Source organism: Triturus cristatus, chromosome 11 (genome assembly GCF_964204655.1).
Source record: "Triturus cristatus chromosome 11, aTriCri1.1, whole genome shotgun sequence".
Classification (NCBI taxonomy): Eukaryota; Metazoa; Chordata; class Amphibia; order Caudata; family Salamandridae; genus Triturus; species Triturus cristatus.
The window spans coordinates 430,032,569-430,053,612 of NC_140594.1; the positions used below are offsets into that span (position 1 = coordinate 430,032,569).

General features: G+C 45.6%; 1 protein-coding gene across 2 annotated transcripts in view; it reads right to left on the reverse strand.

Annotated features, from left to right (window-relative positions):
• LOC146784378 (annexin A4-like) overlaps positions 1–21,044 on the reverse strand; it is a 119,306-nt gene that overhangs the window by 88,901 nt on the left and 9,361 nt on the right. For both annotated transcript variants that reach the window (XM_085636265.1, XM_085636264.1), the window contains exon 2: positions 383–436. In XM_085636265.1, coding sequence (XP_085492391.1) covers positions 383–391 — 9 coding nt within the window. In that variant the 5' untranslated portion in view covers positions 392–436. The remainder of the gene's footprint in view (positions 1–382; positions 437–21,044) is intronic.

The following is a 21,044-nucleotide window of genomic DNA, read 5'->3' on the forward strand; positions in this document are numbered from 1 at the left end:
GGTATGCAGATTTCCAACATGATATATGAACTCACAAGCCACATGCACAAGAAGGCAAGTTATAGTCATTAAAAAAATGTAACAAAAAAAAAGGATTTTTTTTTAGTTACTAGGACTGGGCACCTTCAACTTTTTTGCTGTGGGGAAGTTTTTTTTTTTCCTTTTACAATATGTAAAAGGAAGTGGTGGTCATAAAACTTTATTGGACACTTTGATCAGCTTTAGATACACGGTATCCAAATACGTAAGAGACAAGTGCCAGGTTCTAGGGTGCACGAATCGAACTGTCTCTTATCATCTGCAAACAATACATGGATTATCAATATGTGCCACCCAACGGTGATCCGGTATCCTCCTGGCACGGGGTCGCGGCCTTACTTACCGTTGCCATGGTGTAGGGTTAATGGTAAACTTCGGGTTAGTCAGTCAAATAGATCTGCAATGTAAACGGAGAGAAAAAGGATGGTTTAGGGGCTATAAACACAAAGTACACCACATTTACCTAAACATCGACCTCATTAGCTCTACAAGGACCTCTGTGGCAACAACGCAATGTAATAGCTGCTGCTGCTTTTCTTCTAAAGTTTGCATATTACAAGTATTTTTGCATTTTACCAGAATCCCCTCCTATTACAGAGGTGGACAGATGCAAAACAAGACCATTGTAAAGCAAAACATACAAAACAAGTCTCACTACTTTGGAGGGAATCTGACACTTTGACAAAACCTTGCTCCTAGCCAGCATCTCCGGCCTACTGACTGGAGTCTCACCTCAGAGGAATCATTAAGGAACCAAGTCCTAAACTTTTCATTCTGTTGATTACTGGAGCCAGAGACCTCTGGGCACAAATAATGAGAAACAGCAATTTTCAATACTTCATGTTCTGCCTCTGTTGGGTGGGTAGGGCGACTCAGGAAACAAACCACCCGGTCTTTTCATTAGGAGCGGGAGTCCCTAGATCCAGCTTCGACTGTCCCCCTACACTGCAGCATTTGCTACCTAGCTCAGGGGTCTCCAAACTTTTCTGTACTGAGAACACTTAATCAACGTAACCCTACAAAACAAGGGTAGGAGTAAAAGTCCTGGGAAGAAAAAAAAAAATTAAAAAAAAATAAAACACACCCACACAACAACACACGCCACACACTGCATTCTGTTCTTCACAAGATAAGAGTTAAGTGAAAAAATATCATTTGCTGAAACGCACACCAACGGATTATAAGCCTTTAAATCAAGAACTCCATTTTGCAAAGTTAGTGTCGGAAGTTTTTTGTTTTGTAACTATATAAAGTTGGTGGCCTTCTGGTCTTGTGCACACAGTGTTGCATGTGTGTACAATGGTCTTGTATGGCGAAGCAGTCGATCAACAACTCGTGAGCAAAGTAGCGTGTGCGCAGTGCCACAAGTGCGGCTAGATCAAAGTCTGAAGAAGGACCATGGACAGAGCAGGTCTCGAGACAGCTCGGCTGGTTAATACAGACTAGCCTAGCCTTGCTCGGACAATTTGCATGTACATATTCTCACTCAGTCTCTTAGTTCCACGATCGATTAAATGAATCCCACATAGTTTGGAAATTAACACCAATGTTCCCCCCCAGAAGCAAATTGTGTTTGAGGTGGGTCCCATATATACATGTTTTCTTACGTCATCGATTAGGGTAAAACAAGAGCTACTGCCCAGACAAAGGCAAGCATTGCTCCGCCATGCGCCATTTTATCCGGGGTTGGAAGAGGGCGGGGTCTAGGACAGCATTAGGAACAGGTGGCGTGAGACTGGAGGTGAGCAGACATTACACATCACCTTGCCCACAAGGCAAATTAGTCAGTGTCTACATTGTACACTCAGAAGACAAATTTACACAAAGCCCCAATACAAATTACAGAAACAAATATTAGGACAAACCCCATCGACTTAGAAAAGCATTTCACTTTTCAATCTGCAAAGGCCACTCTTTAAAGCCCTCCTGTCTGTGGCAGCGCTAGCTGTAAACATTGTTGGAACCAGCAAAACCGCAATCTGTGGGGTAAGACACCTGATGCAGATCAGTGTGTAAGCTGCAGGTTAAAGGTTTAAATTCTGCTGCGATCAACTCCGCCTTTCATCCATCCAAATGGTGGACAAATGACGTACCATGAAGTGAAGTAATAATAAAGTGCAGACAATCCAATTAGTGGGCGCAATGGAAATTGTCAATGTTCCATTCAGTTTGAAACCCAGGAGACCCACCATAGGCTCCGATGCCTACAGCAAAGATAATGTGGTATCTGGTTAGAATGTCATGGTCACCATTCAGGGACAACAGCAACCGTGGAAACTCATGTGCACTGCAGCTGAAAATCATAGCTTCACGGAGCCCATCAGGTTTTAAATTACTTTATATTTGTGCAAGCCTAAAATTAAGAGACGAAGACTATGGAAGTATAAGAAAAGTATTAAACAAGCACTGGCAAAGCCAATAGATTGGCAAAGCCAATAGCTTTGGCATATGTGTAATGTCTTTTAGCCATGTTGTACAGCAGCGTGTAGTGGAGTAGAGTGAGTTGGTGTGGCATGACACAGAGTGGCATGGCGTACAGTGAAGAGCCATGGTGTGAAGTGGCGTCCTGTAAAGTGGAGGAGAGTAAACAGAGTGGAGCAGATCAGCATATGGTAGAGTGGCGTAAAGTGGCACTGTGGAGTGGCGTAGAGTGGCAAAGTGGGATTTAATAGAGTGGCGCAGAGTAAAGTGTAGTGGCAAATAATAGAGTGTAGTGGTGAAGAGTACAGTGGCGCAGAATACAGTGCAGCGGTGTAGAGTAGAATGCAGTGGTGTAGAATAGCACAGAGTACAGTAGGGTAGGGTGGTGCAGAGTAGCAGTGTCGGATGGTGACAACTGAAAGTAGTGGGGCAGAAAAGGTAGGATGGACTCTTAAGTAGTGAGTACTGCCATTTTCTTTCACTTTCGCCTGGTCATGAATTTGAAAACTGTGTACCCCCATCATGCCCATTTGCACAGAATCAGAAATACAACCTGAATACGTGACCACTGCTCTGTGAGCTCGGCAGGGAAGCCAAGGACTGAATGGCCATGTATTCTAACAACTTTTTGACCCAGTAACAGGCACCGTGAAAATCTCAGTGTGCCCTCAGCAGGGCACTCAATCATAGCCTGCTATAAACACCTTGAGGTGACGGAGGCAATAAGACAATGTGGTTAAAACCCCTAGACAAAATATAGTGTAATGTATGGAGTGCAGTAGAGGTACACTTCCACCAGGTTACTCATCCTTTCCTCCTCTGCGTGCAGATCAGGACACAGCCCTCGATCCAGGCACCCCTTGAATGCAGTGCAAGGTTTCCCTTATTGCTGCTCGGTGTATCCGGTCACTGCTCGTGCTTCCAGTGCTGACCGAATCCACCACAGGGGCAGTGCCTGCAGTTTTAGTTCCTTGTGATGGGTGCAGAGAGATTGTCCACGTTATGAAACTCTGGAACTCATTCTTCACACCTCTGGGGGTGTCAGAGAAGCAGAATGGTATATAAAGTGGTTAGGTACGTATGGCAAGAGGGGAGCTGTGCGATATCAGGGTGCAGAGCATGGACATATGCCAAGAAAGGAGTGTAATATCAGGGTGCAGAGCATGCATAGGCGCTAACAAACACGGATAAACGCCACATCATAAGGGCCTGGGTATAAATAGGTTTCAAACAAGCATTTGCAATGCAATAGGTCTTGCATTTGCGAGACTTTGAGCTGTTGGCATTGTAAATGACAATGCCTTTTATTTATGTGTTGGTTTTTAAAACATAAATGAAAGGAATTGCCATTTACAATGCCAATAGCTTAAACTCGGGCAAATGCGAGACCTATTGCATTGCAAATGCTGGTTTAGAAAGGTGATATGGAGCTGGCTGAGCTCGTAAGTGTACAAATGCTGTGACCTCAGATTGATTGATTATTTATGTATGGTTTATTTATTTTGCAGTTTTAGAACACAACCCAAAGGTTTGAGCACTTTACATGAGCACCAGGCACATTACAGAAGAGAGTGAGAGTATATATATGAATGACTTGCCCAGAATCACAGGATGTTGAGCAGACACAGACTTGAACCCACTTCCTGAGTTCCAAAGTCGGCAGCTCGGGCCGCTTGAGGCGTAGAGCACTTTCACTGTAAACAGGTCGCCATTCCATCAGTGATGCGCACCCCAACATCGTCTTACACCTTTCTGGACAAATCGGGGTGAGTGTGGAAACACAATAACTGGTTTAGCACCTGATAATAGGTGCAGTTTTCTTCAGGGCTTTAATCAGGTTAAAAAGATATTAAATAAAACGTGAATTTAAGAAACTGCATGAATTACCACAATGCGCTTTACATATGTTGTTGAAAATGTGATCAGCGATTTTACGCGTAAAGTTAAGGACATGGTATATGGGGACCCATTTCAATGTCCGTTATGAATTACTTTCGGGTCTGCGATCCGGAGGGACCCGCCTCACCTAAAGCTCTGGTTGTCCGGACTCTATGCACGAGTAGTTTATATAAGGTAGTCCAGCAAACCAGTTTGTTCCACCCCCACCATTTGGGAAACCTTCGTGAATGTCATAAAATACATGATGAAAGTAATAAACGGACTTCTTTCTCTTCCTGGTAAACCGCCCTGCACCATAACTGCGTCCGCACCATTAAACCTACCGAGGTAAACGGTCCAGTGTACAAGGTAACTCAGCGAGATGAGTGCTGGTTTTAAGCATCTGCGCAGGTCGCAGGCGCAAGTCCCACCAAGGTAGAGCCTGACGTTAATAAACGAATACCCATATCAATTGGCTTATAATCAATGTATTTAAAATGCTATATTAAAAGCACAAAATAATTAACAGGTATTGCAGGCCTTAGCATTACCATATGCACTTTGATTTACTGCAGACGTTTTTGTAGAAATAATTGTTCTCTAATCTGTCTGCCCTAATTTTATTTGTGGAAATAATAAATGTGTGATACAAAAAACACAGGGAGACAAGATAACTTCAGCCGTCAGCACAGAAAGCCAACCGGATGTCACCCCCCACCCCCAGGTCCCGAAGAGAGGGGAGTAGGGAAAAGCACTAAAAGAATCGGCGCAAAAATGATCTGTTAAGGGAATGTAGGTTCAACCCCGCATCGGAGAGATTGACAGATACTGAAGGGCCCTTTCACGTTCGGGAAGACGCCAACGAGTTAGTTTCTCAACTCCGTCAAGCAGCTCATCCAGCTCATCCAGTACAGAGAACAGTGCATTCTGGGCCCTGTAGTTTTTTATGCATTAAAAATGCAGGACTTTATGAGAATAAATAGAACGTACTGTATTGGGAACTCACAAGTACCAGGGCAGCACAAGAACTGTGAAACAGTTGGGATTGACCATCTGGCCTCACCGGAAGCCTTGTTCAAGAGAACCTCCTTGAAGGCAGGCTGAAGCTGTAGGAGCGCTATATGAGCACAAAATGCAACAAAATGATACACGTTGATTTTAGGGGCAGATAATATGAGAACCCTGTAAGGGAGTCACTGTAGGTGGGCACATTCCTCCTTGGAGTCTCCCTACTCCCACTGTCCACGTCCGTCACTTCCTGCCCATCACCCTGCATCCGGTTGACTTTTGCAAGGTTGCGCAATGAATTTCTTGATCTAGAGAGGCATGAGCCCCATGGGACAGCTATAAAATGACAAATGTGACCTTGCAAGTCGCATAGTAGGAAACAGTGTGTAACAAAGTCATATTTAACTCTCAGGCATGAGAGTGCATTAAGCGAACGAGAGTTGATAATAAAACAAGAATGCGAGCGGTGCACACGCGCGTGAGCCATGTGGTTTCAATTATCGCGCCCGTGTCTGGGCACGATAATTGAAACCACATGGCGGCGGTGCACATAATGGACACCAATAGGCCATGGGCGGAGCACTGCTCCAGCCTTTGGCCAATTGCGTGCTGTCTGATAAAAAGACGCACACAAAGGCCAATAGCGTGGGCCAAAAGGAAAAGCACGAAGGTGTGCGATTTCTAGGTCAGGTTTTAAACCCCCCCACAAAAGCTGCACGAGTAGCGCTACGCACTGCAATGCTAGGCACGAGACCTAAAAAGGAGTGGATTCTGAAGCATCAGTGATCAAAGACAAGTTGACAACACAGAGAGCAGTTCTGCGATATCAGAATGACATGGGGGCATCACTGTAGAGAAAAGGGATACAACTCAGTTATATCAGGGTGCAAAGAGAGGGACGATAACAGTAAAGCCAAGTGTGTCTGTACAGAAGGGAGAAAGACCGTGAGGTAATGCAAAGCTAGAGTGCAAAACAAAGGGGAGTGGAGGAAGAGGGACAAAGGAAAAAAAAAAAAATAATTAAGAGTGCACGAAATACAGTTACTAAGACAAAAAGGAAAATGAGAGGAAACGAGAGGTGCGAGAGAAAGAGCAGAGGTAGAGAAGGAAAAAACACTGCAGGAACTTCAGCAGTGGACAGAAGTGGAGAAAGTGAGAGGGATACAAACAGGAGCACCCCACTGGACAAGAGGCTTGGCACGAGGAGGAGAATGAGACTGGGTAATTTCTTCTGTTTTTGAGGTACACTGGCAGGGTCCCGACACCCCCAAGCACTTTTGAAGTCACATCGAGCTCTGAACCCGCACAGTGCCTTCAAAAGCACCAGGCACATCAGTGGTGACCAAAGGGAAGGCAGCTTGGCGACGCTACGAGGCTTCGGCCTGTTCTAAGGAAGAGGGGATGGCAGGACCATGGGCCCCAAGGAGGACAGTACCTTCTTTCTGCCGCTAAGTGCTGAGTTAAAAAAACTCAATTGTGGCAGATAACGTGTGTGTTAATATACTGCTTGACAGTAATACATGACTATCCCAGGCTGTGCTGTAACTCATTCCTGGGTGTACGGCCATATATCAGGTGATTTACGCTGCTTGCAGGGTGGCAGTGCATCATATTTATAGCACTCACTGGCACATTTGTCTCAATGGGTGGTTGCATGTCAGACTTGTGCCATGAAGGTCACCACTGTAGGTGCTTTAAAGAGACAGGGGGGTGTATTCAAGCTGGAGAGCCTCAGGTGCCTGGACCAGGTGTTAACACAGTCGGGTCCCATAGTGGGTACACACGGCACCCCGAACGGCACAGTGGTCTGGAGAAGGCACCCCAGCGGGAGGGTTTTCACGTGATTACATGGATCCGCGCGGTGTCTCACAGCAGAGCTAGCTAACCTACCCAATCCAGGATCTGCTCTCATGCAGTTTATAATATTACACAGCATGGCAGAAGCACCAAGATTGGAACTAGGGAGCAGGCTAACCCACTGCTCTTTGGAGACTTGGGGCCTGCTTCTCTGCGCTCCACCCAGCTGAAGTGTGCACGTCAGGCTGGCTGTCCCAAGAAAGCTAGCTAATCTAACATGCGCTTAAGACTTTAGGCTGAGGCGTTTCTGTTGCCAATCAGCAAGAACGGACCCGCCCCCACTTTCACAGTCAGACTAGATGGGCACGCTTTGGCACTTTATAATAAAATTATAATGACCATTTTATTATTTAATTTTGCTACCGTCACGGGGGGGAGGGGGGGGGGGTTAGGGGGGTGGGGGGGGGGGGGGGAAGAGAAGAGGAACAGCCTCAGCAGGGTAGTAATGTAGAGTGCAGTGGCCGAGAGTGCAGTGGGGTCTATTAGAATGGTGTAGAGTGCAGTGGAGGAGAGTGGAGCGGTGTGGAGTGGCATAGAGTGCAGGGTAGGGAGTGGGACGGAAAATAAGCAACATGGACAGGGCAATAGGAGACAGCCAGAAAACAAGCACTCATATGGAGTGCTTGAGCACAAAGAAAAAAGTAGCCCCAAAAATGGGAGCAGTAGACGGACACAAGTACTTTGTCCATAAACAAGGAGAGGACATGACAACCAGGAGCAGAGGAAATTAAAGTGATGCAGAAGCTAACAAATGGTAAGCTATGGGCGGGCAGTAAGCAACATGTCTCAGGAGACAGCGCATGCTCCATCTAATCAAAACCTAAAAACAAGGTTTCTTTAAACTCTTAAAAATAATTTTTTTTTTTTTTTTTTTTAAAGTGGCTCTTCAAAGTAGAGGGTAAAAAAATGTAAGGTTCAGTATAGAACATAATATTGTACGTGGGTACAAAAAAAAAAAAAAAAAAAAAAAAACACAAACAGACGACTTTCCTTGGATGGCATTCGTAATATAAAAATCAAATTCTGGTTGTCTAGAAAGTCAGTGGATGACGAACAACCTAAACATACAAATTAGGGCAGATAAACCATTGAATTTAGTTTTTGACTGTCCAGAATAGATATTACTGTAGCCCCGAGCTAGATTTTGAACACTGGAGAGGTAAAAGAAAATGTATTTTATCTAGATGCAGTTGATGGGAAAAGAAAGGCAGATGAAATTTAAAGGAGGCCGTGGGCCTCCAAACTTACTCTTTAGCCAGAAAGTTAGACAAAAATGCACTGGTATTTTTAAATCATAAAAATATCACCTGCAATGCATCTATGAGCTAAAGCATTTAATGGCTGAAGATTCGATGTACTTTAGAGATACGAACAGCTAATAACATGAGGTAAGAGAAATACTCCTCTGAGCAGTCAAAATTCACCCATTTATAAATTGATACCAATAGCTGCACTGGGAATTCAGACTTAGGCCAGAAAGCAGTCAACAAGCCAGCCGACGCTATCCATGGGTCTAAAAGGTGATCAGCACCGATAAAAAAGAAAGTCTGAAGTTTATCTGAAAAGAAAGCCCTAGCAATACGTAAGCCTACGTTCAATCCCACAAGGCACTGAAGGGTTAACGGACGAGACTCTCTTCCTATTCATATGAGGCGCAGGGACCGTATGAAAGAATACACAGACAAGTATTACTAACTGCTTTGCAACAAGCACAGATTAAAAATACATCAATCATGGCAAGCATGCAAAACCGGTATTGGGAGAATGGACTCGATGAAAAGGTAAAACCATGTTAAGCAAGTAGGAAAAAAAATAATAATAAAATGTTGGCCCACAGACTGTGTTTACGGTTAGTTAAGAGTACCAAAGATGAAGGACTGGATGAAAGTCTTGAATGGAGAGGACTCTTAGGCAGAGTGGAACTGGGTGCAAAGAGATTAACACTGGCCATTTTTTGAGGACACTTCCAGTGGCCACTAGCAAACAATCCCTTCTGAATTGCAGCTGCCAGAGGTTGCCTACATTCTCAGGGGTATCTGGGATTAGGGAGAAAGATTTGGGCCTTAAACGGCCTTCTCGGGGACTCATGCCTCTGAGATGCCACTGATCCCGCGGTATGTCAGTGTCAATTTGGTTGCCATCTCCAACTTCAGAACAAGGCTGTATTGCTCACTGCCCCAGGATTATGCTTTTTAGGCCTACTGAACAGCGAAAGTAGTAGGTCTGCCATCTGCTGTGAGACATAGTTCGCTTACAGCGGCCTTCGAGTCCACTCACTGCTTACAACTGGTTGGCTTTGTTTATGCTCATGCGTTTGCTTTTTATTCATCAGTTTGGGTGGTTTCCTCTCTTCTTGTGTTCGCCTCTCCCATGGAGAATGGACATATTACCCGTGTCCCTCCATTGCTTATTCCAAGCAATAAGTTTCTTTTTTTTTAAAAGCACTCCAAGAGAGCTAGGGGCACATGCATCAATGTAGGTTTTTACGATTAATTAATAATCGCAATTAAGGAATCGCAATCAGGGAAATACAAAAGCATATGCATGTAGGAATCACTATAAAATTAGCGATCCCCAAACATTCCTTAATTGTGACTCACAATTTGTGAGTCGCAATTAAGGAATGCCTTCCCATTCATTCCTATGGGCCTACAGGCCCATAGGAATGATTGGGAAATTGCATACGCAAATTTGCGAGTACTCAATAGGTACTCGCAAATTGCACATGCAATTTCAAGGGTGTGAAAAGGACACCCTGTTGCACCCCTGAAGTGGATCTGTGCACACATGTTGAGCACACACATGCCCTAAGGGCATGTGTGTGTAACCTACAACTTTGAAAAATGCACTTTAGTGCATTTTTCAAAGTTATTCAAATTACCATCAAGTTGAAATTGATGGTAACTTGCGCCCCCTATAGCGAAATCGCAATTTGCGATTCCTTAAATGCAATTGCAATTTAAGAAATCGCAATAAACTGCGATTTCTTAAATTGCGAGAGCCTTACGTGTTGCTCCCCTCCTCCCCACCTGCCTCAAAAAGGAGGCAGCATTCCAGCCACGTTGTGAGACAAAGAAAAAAAAAAAACACACAATATCAATCAGGTATTTTGTCAAAATTGATTTTAGCATCGTGGAAAAAATTCCATGGATAAGTGGAGGCACTAAGAGACGTCTCACCCCAGGAGAGTACTAGGTGAATAACTAATTTGCAGTGTTAACATCTTTTGTTTTATATAATCATCAGCCTTATTTGACATCAAAAATAAATTCCAAAATGTAATTTCCAATTGCGATTTTTTAAATTAAAAAGAACAAGTAAAACAATAGAGGCAGGTATTGGGTGAAGGCCCTGGTCGGGTGTACAAGTGGGTCGCCGCAAAGCCCAGCCATAGGCTAATGGCAGTGTAGAGTGCCGAGCCAATACATGGCAGGTGAAGGCAATATTACATGGTCTTACTAAAAGCTAAAACAGAGTTTTAAAAAAAAGGTACATTGTTGCTATATTATCTTCACTCCTCTGTTGCCAATTTGTTCAGGTATACATGCCTCCAGGTATACTTCTCAATATTAAAGAAGTGCCATCCTTCCTCACGGGACAGTTCTGCTCTTGTAGAACTTTAAAAACAGCTCATTCTACACTGCCACTAAAAAGTGCATGCTACTGCAGTTCTAAAAATTCCCAGAAATGCACTGAACTAAAAAAAATTATATATTTTTTTTTTTTTTATTATCTACTGGCGGTCAGGACCGTGTTTCCATAGAAAATCTCAAAATTCTATTTTGAATAACTTTGGCGCCGGTTGACGAATCCTCGCAAAATTTTCAAAACTAATGGGGCGCTACGCTCCTACCCTGAAAGTCTCGGGGGGATTCGTCAAGCGGGGGCTGAGAAAAAAGGGGGGTCCCAAAACGCGTTTTCCCCATGCATTTTTCCATAGGACCTTTAGTCCGAGCTACAGCCCGAACGGCTGAACAGAATTATGTGAAATTTGGCAGAGAGGTAGCCCTCAGGTCAGGGATGTGCCTTTTGAAGGTCTTGTGTAAATCTGTTCAGTATTTCCTGAGAAAATAGCATTTAAATCAATATATATATATATATATATATATATATATATATATATATATATATATATATATCTATGGGCGCGCTCCGTGCGCTTACGGTAAGCTTACCGTACGCGCACGGTGCCGTGCGCGATTCTGATTGGTCGTTAGATCAAAGTAAACATTTGAATCGGTCGAAACCAGGAAGTGTCGGCCACCATTTTGTCTCTCGCAGTCTGAGGGGGTGAAAAACAAAGGAGGATAACGTGAAAAGGGGGCAGGCTGGACAGTTCCTGATCCCCTAGCCTTTGTCAGGGGGTCTCAGAAGGACCCCCAAGGGCAAAAATAAATTTTAATATTTTTTTTTTTTTTTTTTTTAAAAGCCGAATGCGCGCAGCGTACGCGCACGGCGTAAACGGAGAAATTCTGCGAGGAAAAATTCCGCGAACTTCACGTAATTACGCGTACCGTGCGCGCACGGCAAAAAAAAAAATTTTCAAAAAGGAAAGCTTAAAAACAAAAAAAAAAAAATTTGTGAGGTAAGGTTGGCTCTTAAAAGAGCCGTTGGGTTAATGCAGGGATGGAGGAAAGAAAGAATGGGAATATTGTGAGCGTCTACAAACGTGCTGATCGATCTTATTGTTAATAAGGGCAACACTGGTCTCCCCAAAAACAATAAGACCAGAACACGTTATACACCTCATTACAACCCTCCCAAATCGAGGGTTAACGTCCAGAGGAGCAGAAGAAGGTGATGCTCCCACCTCAGAGGAAGGGCTCAGCTGAGCTGCCGATGATGTACTCGGCTGAGCTTGGGCTCTGGTGACTTACTGAAGAGTTTTCTCCAGTATGTCGAGCAAAGGTCCTGGGATGTTTATCCCTAAGGTGTCTCATCATAGAGTGATTTCCAAAGGAATACTTCTTCCTTGGATTTCCTCTAGATAAAACACGGTCACAAAGTGTGCAAGTGACCAATGGAGCATTGACCTTTTTCTCCCCCTCTGGAAAAGTAAAATACTCCCATACAAAATAATTATTTTGTTTCCTCCTTCTCTGGATGATGGTGGTGCTGCTAGCCTCACTCTCAGAAGAGGTCTGCTGTTCTGCCATTGTATCTCAATGTCAATTCAGCTCCTTCTCCTAGGGGATCTCAAGCAGTAATGAGGGGAATGGGTGTGGTGTGGGAAGTTTCTGGAACTGAAAGTAGTTTCAACCAATGAAAAGTGTTATTTGTGGATCACATGACCTAACGTACGCGCTTGGAAACAAGTGCGCATGCGCGAACGAGACGCTTACGGAGCGCGTACGTAAGACGCACTCGCGCATGCACATTACACGTCCCTGCATAACCGCGACGTTGCTTCCGCGTGTACGTCACGTACGTATCACGTAAGCGCGCTGTATTTATGACGTGCGGAGCGCGTAGCGTCAGCTTACCGTATGCGCACGGAAAAAAAAAATGCATAAAAAAAAATTAACCATTCCATAATGCAGGATATAGTACATATATTGTTTTATACATAGGTTTACAAAAAAAACACAAACAAAAATTTGCATTTAAAAAACCGTACAAATTCACTGAAAAAACCATAGGTTTCACACATGTTATAGTTAGCTGGACATTTCAATCATAAAAAACAAATGAAATTCCACGTTATAGTTAGATCAGGTAACTAGAACTTGCGCGACCGCAATCCACAATGTGTCATTTCAGATGTCATCATTGATGTGAAGAGTGATGTCACTGACCATGTCATGAGGGATGTAATATGTGACGTCATCAGCAGTTTATTGTGGGCGCGCAAGTTATAGTTACCTGATCTAACTATAACGTGGAATTTCATTGGTTTTTTAGGATTGAAATGTCCAGCTAACTATAACATGTGTGAAACCTATGGTTTTCAGTGAATATATATATAGAATAGATATGAATTCTGGAACTCACCAGTTATAATATGCAACACACAAAGCACACAATACTCTCACCACCAGTCATGTTTTGTTGTTGAGAACAGGACAGGATAAACCCCCCCCCCCCCCCCCCCGCTTCATTAACAAAGTGGTGTACTGGGCATGACAGGTGGTGAGAGTTATGATGTGCATCTACGTTGCATGTTCTAAAGCAGTGTTTCCCAAACTGGGGTCTGAGGACCCCCAGGGGTCCGTGGCACATTCCCAGGGGGTCCGCAGGCAGCAGTTTTAAAAGCACTGCAAAGTTCGTTGTAAAATTAGCAGTTTGAGCAACTGTTTATTCCCAGTCTATCATTATCCTGATGCTGCTATGTTCCCACTTCCTGCACATGAACAATTTTGTAATGCCTTTTTGTCCCTTCTATGTGTGCTGCCTAATGCAGCACACATGGAAGTTACAAAACGTCATTTTTATTAAAGATTGTTTATGTGCAGGAAGAGTCACCATCCTGAACATAAACAAGCAAAAACGAGGAGAAATAAGGCATTTCTCCTCATTTCGCCAAGTTAAGACCATGTTTTTCATGGTCTTAATTCTGGTGCTGTCTCCTATTTAAGCTGACCTTGTAAATGGAGGGCAGCGTCAAAATCAATGGGTGTCGGAGTGAAACGCCCACTGCAACTCCCACTGCCCACCTTTTTCACGCTAAGCATTGCGTGAAAGGGGTCCTTATTTACAAGGCACAATAAGTGGCTTAACGCTGCCTTGTAAATAAGGCAAAGCCCCTATTGCCACAGGAACATCGCTAAAAGTGACGTTCCCATGGCGATAGGGACTTGTAAATATGCCCCTAAAATCCTTAGTAATTTGAGCATTTGTTTTGTGTGCACACGTTTGTTTATTTTTTTCGAATTACTGTTTTAATGTTAGAAATTTAAATCCTACAAATTGCTTGGGGGTCCCCGGATTCCAGTGGTGACTAAATGGGGGTCCTCAGGAGTCAAAAGTTTAGGAACCACTGTTCTAAAGGTTTGTGTTTCGGAACCATAATTATCATTCAATTATGCTTTTTTCCAATAAATACATACACACTTGTGAACCAAGGAGCACCATAGATAGCTAGGTATAAAGGCGGTCCCAGAATTGCTTCCAGGGTCTGGCTAAGACAGAAAATATGCCTGCAACCAAACATAACACGCTTTGGTAAATGCATTAGGTTTTGCCTAGGTGATTAATAATAAGCTGTTTTTTGTTGTAAGGTGTAGCTTGCTGAGTAGTTGTACAATATAGGTTACAAAAAGGAAATATATTGTGCGGTTACTAGTGGTATAGTTTGTGCAAGTAATAGCAAAATTTAGAAAAATGAAAGAAGGGAATAGAATTGATGTAATACCAATATTAAGTGTATAGAGGAGTTCTGAAAATTTTAGGCCTGTTGCCACTGCACCACCATTGAAATCAAGGCTCCAGTGCCTACTAGAGAGCTGCACGTGATTTGTACCATATATATTAGTCCGGAATCTTTGCAGCTCTAGAATCCATTTAAACGTGTTTTCCATTTATATTTGCTGTTTGAATTAGGTACAGATAAGTGCTAAACATTCTTGCTTTAGGTGAATTTGCTAATTTTTGTACCAGCAGAGAAATTAAAATACCGGTGGTGGCAGTGAAAAAAAGAAAGGAAATCGGCTAGTCAAGTGTAATTAAGGAACCTCAAGAACAGATTTTAAAGTGCATTGTTTTTATAAATACTGTTCGAAGTATGCACTGTAAAGGGGAAAATACAGACTTTGGGTGATTCTCTATTTTAACCCTGGCTGAAACATTAAAATATTCACGTCGGAAGAAAACAGCAATGTGGCAACCCTACCTCATGTTATGGCAAACTGCAGTTAAGTGGTGTGTATGGGGGAGTGGGGACAGGGTGTTACCTGCCAATGATGAGGCCGGTGCAGTGGCTCCGAAGCTCAGAGCTGTGAGTGTCCTTTTGTACCTCCATTATCAAACATAACATGTATATTTGTGTAGTTCACTTCACCCAAGGGTATCTTGCCACAGATTAACAGATGCTTATTGTTACCCAACTCAATGGTACTCATTTTATTGACTTCAGAAGGATAAAAGGCTGAGTGAACCAGTCAGGATTTAAATCTGTGACCAGGAGATTGAACACAGGTCCCTACAGTGGACGCATTTGTCCACCAGACCCCGATGTTTCTGTATGTGGATTCTAAAGGTTTTAATGTATCTTAGCCTCTGTATGATGCACACAGTAATATACTGTAGGATATGGCATACATTATAATAGTCCCATAGTGGCAGTGTATGCCTCATTGCGTAAACAACCACAAGGGAACCATAACAGTCCGACCATTAGCTAAGAATAAATCTGGAATTATCCTCTTCAGATTAACACATGTAAAACTAAGAAAAATGATTAATTATCTCCTTTCCTAGTACGTCAGCACCCCAATACAAGTGGTATCTAAAACAGGCATTTTTCTACTTTGTTATTGTATTAGTCATGTTTAATTATGGCTTTTATAACTTCAGCGATGTTAATTATTGTGATGTTATAAGGGTTAAGATCATGTGACATCACTTTGAAGGAAGATTTAGGGCCAAAGGTCATATGATGTCACTTTGTGATGTCATTAAGGTTAAGGATGTGTGATGTAATTTCTGCTAACCTTGGTATTTTGGTGAATCGATGTCCATGTGTAACTATAGGGCAGTTGTACTCAAAGTAGGGCCAGGGGGCCGCTTGCAGCCCTCTTAACCATTACATGCGGACCCCTGGTGAACAGCAGCAAGAGCAGCTGTTTAGTTGCTGAACACTAATATTCAGAAAAAAAAATTAACAGGCAATCATTAATTAAACTGCAAATAAATGCTTGCTCGTTTATTAGACCTCCTTACACTGTCCCTGACCCACCCAGACACCCTACCGCCACCCTGCTGGCATCCGTGCGGCCCTCGGTCACACCACAGACTGTACTTTGTGGCCCCTGGGCAATTGTTTAGGAGTACCAATGCTCTAGAGCTTGTAATGACATCAGAATTATTATAAATTAGGCCCGCATTGGCCCACCCAAATGCACCCTTGGCCCACTCACATAAAAATTCCTGGAACCGGGCCTGCTTGCAACCATCACTGCTCCAGCGGGGGCACAGACTGCCACACGCTGACCAAACCACAAGGTTGGACACAGCCAGAAGTTCATGGACCTCTTCCCACTGAGACACATGGATCATGTATCCGTTTACCAAAGACAACACAAATGCAAGAGAGGAAAAACTAGCCTGCACTGACACCCAACACTAGAGAAAGAGCTACACCACATCCTTAGGAGAAGCTTACCACAAGGACTTTCAAAGCACCCCACATAGGACCCAGGGCGCTTAGAAAGGCAGTTCTAATCACAATGGCTAACCCACATGCGCATCCTAAGCAAAAAGCTCGGCTTCAAACCATCAAATACTAGATGCACGGCCAAACAGGAGGCACATCCTCTAATTTGTATCCAGTGAAGAAATGTACTTGCATTGAAATCTGCTACAGTGACTCTGAAAGGAAGAGCCAAGGCACCACCCTGGGCAGTTTTGCCTGCTTGGCCTTGTACTGTGTCCGATACAGTACAGGAATATGGGAACACTATTGCTGGTGAGCGAGGAAGATGGCATACTGTAACACTGGGGAGCTGTAACAATGCCCTCTGTGATGTTCAAGAGACCGCTCGCGCACACGTCATCAGCGCTGCAGCTGTAATAACTACCTGGGACACTCGTTATGGTCTCAGCGTGGTCCCGACTGCTTTCCGCGGGCCATGCCCCTTTATTTATAGTAAGCACGTGACGTCACGCGCTAGCGCAATACCTCCGACGCGGGTAGACTGCACCGCTACCCCGTGTCGGAGAACACTACATTCCTTCTAACCTTTATTAAACAACAAACAAACAAAGATTATGTAGATCTGTTACCAGTCACTAGAATTCCAGACCCAGGTCCGTCACACCATGCCTGGATGTCCCCCGTGTGCGAGGTCCACCGCTTGTTGAACCAGACTTGATGGGATCACCAGTCGCAGGCCTCGGAGCAGACAACCACTGTTGTCAACTGAGAGTTCATCCTTGACCCGCACAATTGACTCCAGGACGGTCTTTGCTTGCGGCGGTCTTTGCTTGCGGCGTTAGTCTGGCCATGGTGGACTGAATGGGGCGCCAGTCATTCGATTGGACCGCCGTTAGGGCCAGTTGCAGGCATTCATCCCTCCGGGTGGCTTCTACAATCGTCCCAAGGCTCATGGGAAGTGGTCGGGATCTTTCCGATACAAGCCGGACATATTCCTCCGTGTCTTCGGCGTCCTCTTCTTCTGCTTTTGTGGCCACCCTGGGATGCCTCGAAAGATAGTCCGCTGGATTGGAAGAGCCTGGTTTGTATTCAACTCGATAGTCATACTCCTGTAGTTGAAGGATCCATTTTTCAATCCTCGGCAAAGGCTTGGACGCGGACCCTTGAAACAGGGAAATGAGGGGTGTGTGGTCTGTGGACACTTAATGGATGGCCGTACACGTAGACGTGGAAATGTCGACAGGCCCAATGGATGCTGATCGCTTCTCGCTCTATCTGCGAGTATCTCTGATCTGTGTCCTTCAGGGAGCGGCTCGCGTATGCTATCGGGGCCCACTCTCCATTTCCTTGCAATTGTGTGAGCACAGCTCCTAGCCCATATGGGCTGGCGTCCACAGCGACATTAGTGGATCGGGCCGGGTCAAAGTACGATAGTGTTGTGTCTGCCGACAGGGCTGCCTTGATATCTTTGAAGGCTTGTTCCTGTTCGGGGCCCCATTGCCATGTAGTGGTGGATTTCGTCAGTTCCCTGAGGGGCTTTGTGAGGTTAGACAAATCCGGGACAAACCGCCCACAGAAGTTCACCATCCCTAGGAAACTCCTTATTTCTGAAATGTTGGAAGGTGCTGGGGCTTCCTGTTCATCTCTCACCTTGTCGGGGTCCAGGACAACTCCTTGGTCGGAGAATATGTAGCCAAAGAAACTGATCTTTCTCTTTAAGAACTGGCACTTCTCTCTGTGTAGGGTCAGTCCGGATTCTTTGATCCTCTGGAGGACCCCGCAAAGTCTCCGGTGGTGATCTTCTATCGACGATGCGTATACGAGTATATCGTCGCTTACGTTCAAGACCCCTGGTAGCACCCCAAGGACTTCACGGATGGTGTTTTGGAAAACCTCCGCAGCACTTGCGATCCTGAAATTGAGGCGTCGGTAGCGCCTGAGGCCGACATGCGTAGAGAATGTGGGGATGTAGCGAGAGTCCAGGTGTAGTGGCAGTTGGTGATATCCGGACCGGAGGTCCATCTTCGAGAACCATTTTGCGCCGTTCAGTTCTCCCAAGATGTCGTCAATGGTGGGGGTTAGGTGACGTTCCCTTTTCACCGCGGCGTTTGGGGGGCGCATGTCAACGCAGATGCGGACCTGCCCCGGCTGTTTCGGTTTCTGTGCCACTACGATCGGGGACACCCAAGGGGTGGGTCCACTGACCTTTTCTATAATGCCTTGCTTCTCCAGTGCCTCCAGCTCTTCTTCGACCTTCTTGCGCAAGTGGAACGCCATGCGCCTGTGCCTCAGCGCCACCGGTTGGACTGACTGGTCAATGTGGAGAGAGACTTCTTTCCCTTTCAGGCATCCGATGTCTTTGAAGACGTCTTCGAACTCCTCCATGATGGCCTCCAGTTCTTCCTCTTGTACCGCCATGGCGAATGATATCAGCCTCAACTCTTTTGCTGATTGTCTGCTTATCAGCATACCGCTTCCTTCTGGAGTCCCGTACACTGTGGTGGGGATCTTGAGGTCTTGGTGTCTCAGCTCAGTCTTGAAACACCCCAAGAGCAGGATGGGTGTCTTGTCCGTAAGCGAATACCCCGATCCTTGCTTCGCATAATGGTGGACGTGGACTTAGTTGATTGTACACATTGGCAACCATTAGCTCGAAAGAAGCCCCAGTTTTTATGGTGGCTCTCACATCCTGGTGGTGGATCTTGATCGCAGTCTCTTCAGTCGTGGCTGATCTACTGCAAATACGTAGTGGACCAGGTAGTCTCCCGCGTCATCATCCATGTCTTCACTGTCCCGCTCTTCGGCCACTGTCTGTGCTGCCTCCTTCCGTGATTTCATAGACCTGCATACCGCCACGAAAAGGTCCATTTACCCGCAGGCACTGCACCTCTTCCCTCTCGCCGGGCAGTCTTGCATGCGATGGGGTGTGCCTCCGCAGTAGCCGCATCTTTTTTTCCTGTCTTGCTGTTTTCTCCCTGTGTTTTGGCGCGCTTTGGGCCTCATCACGTTTGTTGTTTCCATCGCATTGACCTGCTCCGTCTTGACAGGGCGGTGGAGAGCCGCCTCCATGTGGGATGCTCTGGCTTGCGACAGTTCTTTTGACCGGCCCAGGGTGAGGATGTCCGTTAGAGATTTGCCATCCTCCTGAAGAATGTTTACTCTGAGTTTGGACGAGTAGCACCCTTGTATTATTTGACCTCGGATTTCTTCCTGTTCGTCCCGAAATCCGCACGTGCTGGCCAGTTCTTGCAGGCGGCCGTGGAACGTGTCTAACGATTCCTCTGCCTCTTGCTTGGCCTGGCGAAAGATTAATCTTTGGTAGTCCCTGTTCGCCATCGGCTCGAAGTGCACATTTAGGGCGTTGAGAAGCGTGACATACGTTTTGGGTGTGGCCTCCACCAGGGTCTGGTAAATGCGATGGATGTCTTTGCCTCCGAGGTGGAGGAGTAGGGCTCTGCGCCTGTCCCGGGCTATGCCCGCCCCTTCAAAGTAGATCTGGAGGCGATCGGTCCAGTCTCTCCATCGCGGGGCAAGGGATGAGGGGGCCCCGTCCACCACAAAGGGCTCAATGGCGGGGATCGACGCCATCTTGACGCAGCCACAGTCACACCTCGCAGCATGTGCGCTGCTTACCTCCTGGGTGCAATAACAGCCGCCTGGCCGAGGGCGATGAAAGTGCTGTCAGGGTCCTCTCCTGTGGCCTGTATGTCCTAGGCCTCACAGTAGTTCCCTCCCCAACCAGGATGCTGGACACACTCCTCCGTGGGCTCCACCGGGTGTGTGGGAAAGGCCTACCTTCCCTCCAAGCACTCTCCGGGGTTGCAGGGCTTCTCTTTTATGCAGCAGACTCGCTTGGGGGCACACAGCAGGCCAGCACAGGCCAGGCAGCACTTCCTGGGTCCAGGGCCGTGATCAAAGGCTCACTCGTCACCATTTAGATTAGGCTCATTAACTTTCTCTGAATGGGTTAGTTTCTGCCCCTCGTCGCCAGTGTGATGTTCAAGAGACTGCTTGCGCACATGTCATCAGCGCTGCGGCCGTAATAACTACCTGGGACACTCGTTATGGTCTCAGCGTGGTCCCGACTGCTTTCCGCGGGCCACGCCCCTTTATTTATGGTAAGCGCGCGATGTCACGCGCCAGCGCAATACCTCAGACGCGGGTAGACTGCACCGCTACCCCCCGTCGGAGAACACTACACCCTCCAGAAATGAAGCGCCTTGCGTCACAGGCTGCGTAAAAGGTTTTGCCTTCACTCTCCAAGGAAATGGAGGCACTTTCCCCAAGTTCAAACACAGACTGTGCATTTTTAGTGCCATTTCAACACTTCGGCTTACCTAAAACCGCACTAAACTATTTTAAATAAATGGATGACAGACTGCGCAAGACTAGACAACCACCCACTTCAGAATTACCAGTTTAAACCCACCGTAGAGTGGCCGGCATTATGTGCAGAACTGGGTCGAGCTCTGCCGGATCTAGTTTTCACCGATCCGGCCTGGCCAAACTAATCCGAAACGTATGTGGGGTA